This window comes from Pinus tabuliformis, chromosome X (genome assembly GCF_031772625.1).
Source record: "Pinus tabuliformis cultivar Carrire ecotype Pingquan chromosome X, CPIR1, whole genome shotgun sequence".
Classification (NCBI taxonomy): Eukaryota; Viridiplantae; Streptophyta; class Pinopsida; order Pinales; family Pinaceae; genus Pinus; species Pinus tabuliformis.
The window spans coordinates 1,667,150,910-1,667,156,038 of record NC_142308.1 but is presented as its reverse complement, the minus strand read 5'-3'; the positions used below and the strand labels follow the sequence as shown (position 1 = coordinate 1,667,156,038).

The 5,129-nt window shown below is 34.7% G+C and overlaps 3 protein-coding genes across 3 annotated transcripts; 1 reads left to right on the top strand and 2 right to left on the bottom strand.

Annotated features, from left to right (window-relative positions):
• Positions 1-1,802: 1,802 nt before the first annotated feature.
• On the bottom strand, positions 1,803-2,705 carry LOC149146413 (protein BPS1, chloroplastic-like). Its single transcript, XM_089452753.1, has one exon. The coding sequence runs from the start codon at positions 2,703-2,705 to the stop codon at positions 1,803-1,805; it is 903 nt and encodes a 300-aa protein (XP_089308879.1).
• A 651-nt stretch (positions 2,706-3,356) lies between these two features.
• Positions 3,357-4,072, top strand: LOC149146412 (glyceraldehyde-3-phosphate dehydrogenase, cytosolic-like). The gene is made up of 4 exons (XM_089452752.1): positions 3,357-3,443; positions 3,548-3,655; positions 3,827-3,887; positions 3,981-4,072. Exons 1-4 carry the CDS (start codon positions 3,357-3,359, stop codon positions 4,070-4,072), a joined length of 348 nt encoding a protein of 115 aa, XP_089308878.1.
• Positions 4,073-4,340: 268 nt separating this feature from the next.
• Positions 4,341-4,919, bottom strand: LOC149146411 (UPF0496 protein 4-like). Its single transcript, XM_089452751.1, has one exon. It carries the CDS (start codon positions 4,917-4,919, stop codon positions 4,341-4,343), a length of 579 nt encoding a protein of 192 aa, XP_089308877.1.
• Between the last annotated feature and the right edge of the window lie 210 nt (positions 4,920-5,129).

The window sequence follows — 5,129 nt, the reverse complement described above, 5'->3', positions numbered from 1 at the left end:
CCTTGGAACGTGATTGGAATCTCCCATATTGCCTTTTTCATTATGGGATAAATCTTCCATATTGCTATTTTCATCATGAATATTGTTAGTTCATTGTTGTAAAGTGTTAGTGTGTTATAAAAAAAACAACACCTTCGACAACAACGTTTTGTCACATCCACATTTTAAAAAATGCCTTGGAACGTGATTGGAATCTCCCATACTGCCTTTTTCATTATGCAGATAAATCTTCCATATTGCTATTTTCATCATGAATATTGTTAGTTCATTGTTGTAAAGTGTTACTGTGTTAAATTCAATACTATAAGTTCGACAAGCAAAAAACATTCCTCAATTAGCATAATATGTATTTTTCTCTCACCGTGTATTTTTTAGTCATGCATTACAAAACTTCTGTCAAAGAGCACAAGTAACAGATTAACATGTATTTTCCCTTCATTATTTCCATCATAGAGCCAAGAAATCGACGCCTTATCTATAAAGTAACAAAAACATTTTGAAATAAGTTTAATATTTCAAGCCAGTGTCTAACCTATAAAGTAACAAAAACTTTTTGAAATAAATTTAATATTTTAAGCAATTAACTAACCTAATTTAATAATTGAAAAATTCTCAAAGATGAATTATACTCCATAATAAGAGAGCCAACATTGGAGCCCATACTTTCACTAAAACCAAAAGAAACACAACCACTTGTTGAGAATAAATTCAAGTAATAATAATAAAACAAAAATAATAAACATTAAAGTATAAAATGGTATTTCCAACACACAGGTATAAATATACATGCTCTATGTCCATTGTTAGATTAAATGGGTGTGGAGAAAATTAGTAGAGAACCCAAAATTGTATTTCTAATTAGGAGAGGGGTGGAGAAATGCTTTAAATGCGGGTTGTTGTCATTCTAATGAAACCCTTTGCAAAGGGGATGTTAAGATTCTGAGAGAGAAGCTAGGCTTGGTAGAGAACACCTTCCTTGTGAAGACAGAATGTCAGTGTTTGGTTGCTCAGAGTTGTTCTCCTAAAAAAAGGGGCAGATGAGTTTTGAAGAGGAGGGGCAGATGAGTTTTGAAGATTTGCAGGATGACTTATAGATCTATGAAAATTCCTTCCATATAGATGCTTGGCATCGTCTATTTCTGACTAATGTAAGTTTATGACATATTATATGAAAGTTGTGACCAATACCTCTCACGTTATGAGCCATTTATGATGGGAGATTCACATGCTAAGTAGGGAACATCTATTGAGGAATGATTATTTGTTATATTGGGTAATGATTCCTTTGACAGAGAGATATTTTTGTAATTTCTGTTTCCTTTCTTGTCAAGTCAAGTTGGGAGAGCATTGTAGTTAGGCTTATATATAGCTAGAATGAGTAGAGTGAAACTACTTGGTAACAGCCTTGGGCCATTTATGTGTCTCTGGCTCCATCCATGGATCGTTGGTTCAGGTTGGCTGATCCTATGATCGCATAATAGAAAACAACATTTTTCAGCATGTGTAAGAGAATCAGGTGAATTCAAAAATATTAAATGTAAATATAGAGGCTCTGTTAGGATAGTTCAAGTACATTTTCGAGATCATAAACTGACTTAAATATGACTTTTATATGCAGTGATATGGTTACAAGAGCCATACATATAATCTGACTAATAGAACAGATATTCATACAATCCCCACCAGTCATGGAGCGGTTTTCTAGCATGGTTGCTACCATTAGTAAAGGATATTGGAGTTTCCTCTAGCAATCTAAAAAATAGAAACTAAACATTTCATGTTGGTTAGCTTTACTGATATATTCATGATTGATCATCTCTGATGGGTGTGCCTTCTGCAGATAACCTGAGACTATCAAGCAATGCATTCCTACCACTCAGAATAACATGAAAGAAGTCATTAACCTGTTTAGAGAGAGGATCTAACCCCTGGGCAAGCAATTGTGCACTTTGTTGTAATTCCTGTATAGCAATTCTGATATGTTCCACTTTCTCTGTTCCATCAGCAATGTCAGCAGAAGATAATTTCTCAACTATAGGGTGAACATTTTCAATCACTGCATCCAACAATTCTAGCTCTTTCAAAACACGATCTCGGCTGTTGGAAAAACATCTTTTGATTTCGTCATTAATCCCTCCCTGCAAACTCGTGAATGTTGTAGACCACAAAAACTGATCAGAAATATGCAATTCAATCAATGGGCTAGAGTGCCCAACTAGAGCAGAAGCCACCACACTACAGAGAAATATAGTTGTTGCCTTCACTCCATACATCTCTCTCAAGAAAACACTACCCTTTGACAATGACTTTGCCTTCCCAAAATAAAGGTTTTTGCTCATATGCTGTAATATCACAACACAATTTTCAATCCTACTATTCCTTTGTGTGTTTGCACCATTTTTCCCCTTCGAATCCATTTTTTCCTTCAACTCTTGGAGAGAACCTTTGACATGGAAGAGCTTGTCGTTAGACCAAACACCATCTGAAAAGTCCAGCAAATGCAAAGCATAATAAACAAGAAGCTGGAAATATTCAAGCTTTGAAATTTCGACATTTAATGCAAGGAAAATGTCTAAAAGCTTTACAGTGTCATCTAAGTATTCGATCCCATTCTGTTGTATGAAATTGGAGATCTGTAATAAGGGACTTGAGGTCCGCGTGTGTAGCAGACAAAACCTCCATGGCTTTGCTCCATCCACGATCATAAGAATATCCTACAACCTAAAATTACACTTAAAATGGAACATCTAAAAGCTCTGAACAACTTACCTGCCTGGTACTTAGTATGTTGTACAGGCTTGGAACTTATATTTGTGTCAACAAATGTATTTTCCACATTTAGTCTAGAATTTGTATCCCCGCCATTTGATTTATTTGATTGCAAACATAATTGACTCACACAACAAACCATTCAAAATTCATGTTCTACATGTTTCTGTTGGACTTAAAATAGCAACAAAGGCTACAACAGCACATCAGAACTTTTTTCATGCTATGGTAGACATTGAAAAAAAGGAAAAACAATGAAAACAAAAATAATATGACCATCATTATTCTCAAAAGAAACAGGTTCCGTTGAACATTCTATTCTTAGCAAATTTATAGTCAAATATTTTGTTAGATGTATAAAAGAAAATCTGTCAAATATACTCTATATGTTAAAAAGGAGACAAAATGCCATAAAGTCCATTTTTCTGGAATGAGAGCTTGAACCATGGCATGCAGAAATAGGGTTAACTTGGAGAATAAGGTGGAACGCTACAAATTTGACGTCGTGAGTTTGAATATCAAAACAAATTCTTGTCCTAAAATCTCATGATCATAAGAAAATCCTACAACCTAAAATTACACTTAAAATGGAACATCTAAAAGCTCTGAACAGCTTACCTGCCTGGTACTTAGTATGTTGTACAGGCTTGGAAGTTATATTTGTGTCAACAAATGTATTTTTCACATTTACCGTTGTGCATTTCGTGATACTTTGAGGGTGAATGGAAATTACAATTTGAACTCCATATAATAAATTTTCTTTGTTGATTTCTAACAGGCAGGTGCTAAAAAAGTTGTTATCTCAGCTCCAAGCAAGGATGCACCTATGTTTGTTGTTGGGGTTAATGAGCACCAATACAAATCTGATTTGAACATTGTTTCAAATGTAAGCTGTACTACTAACTGCTTGGCTCCCTTGGCTAAGGTTCGCAATGATATTTTTACTAAATTATCACAGTTTTCATTGTATAGTTGTATTTATATGAGAAAAATTACATATTGCTGGGGAGGAACTATATGTTAAAAGAGAACAAAAACACTCTGTTTTCACTGGCAGGTAATCAATGACAAGTTTGGCATTTTTGAAGGTTTCATGACAACTGTCCATTCCATCACAGGTACACTTACTATGATCTAGTATTATGCCCTTTCATTTTATTGATACAAGGCATCTGCAAGCTGCATTGACTTATGTTTTTGTATGTAAATAGCAACACAGAAGACAGTTAATGGACCATCAAACAAGGACTGGCGAGGTGGCAGAGGAGCTGGATTTGATTTTTTTGATTGCAAACACAATTGACTCACACATAAAACCATTCAAAATTCATGTTCTACATGTTTCTATTGGACTTAAAATAGCAACAAAGGCTACAATAGCACATCAGAACTTTTTTCATGCTATGGTAGACATTGAAAAAAGGGAAAAACAATGAAAACAAAAATAATATGACCATCATTATTCTCAAAAGAAACAGGCTCTGTTCAACATTCTATTCTTAGCAAATTATAAAGTGCAACAATGGAAATTACAATTTGAACTCCATATAATAAATTTTTTTTGTTGATTTCTAACAGGAAGGTGCTAAAAAAGTTGTTATCTTAGCTCCAAGCAAGGATGCAAACTGATCAGGAATATGCAATTCAATCAATGGGCTAGAGCGCCCAGCTAGAGTAGAAGCCATCACACTGCAGAGAAATATAGTTGTTGCCTTCACTCCATACATCGCTCTCAAGAAAACACTACCCTTTGACGATGATTTTACCTTCCCAAACTGAAGGCTTTTGCTCATATGCTGTAATATCACAATGAAATTTTCAATCCTACTATTCCTTTGGCTGTTTGCACCATTTTTCCCCTTTGAATCCATTTTTTCCTTCAACTCTTGGAGAGAACCTTTGACACGGAAGAGCTTGTTGTTAGACCAAACGCCATCTGAAAAGTCCAGCAAATGCAAAGCATAATGAACAAGAAGCTGGAAATATTCAAGCTTTGAAATTTCGACATTTAATGCAAGGCAAATGTCTAAAAGATTTACAATGTCATCTAGGTATTCGTCCATCCATTTCTCATCCCATTCTGTTGTAGGAAATTGGAGATCTGTAATAAGGGACTTGAGGTCCGCATGTGTAGCAGATAAAACCGCCATGGCTTGCTGCATCCACGATCATAAGAATATCCTACAACCTAAAATTACACTTAAAATGCAACATCTAAAAGCTCTGAACAACTTACCTGCCTGATACTTAGTATGTTGTACAGGCTTGGAACTTATATTTGTGTCAACAAATGTATTTTCCACATTTAGTCTAGAATTTGTATCCATGTTATTTGATTTATTTGATTGCAAACACAATTG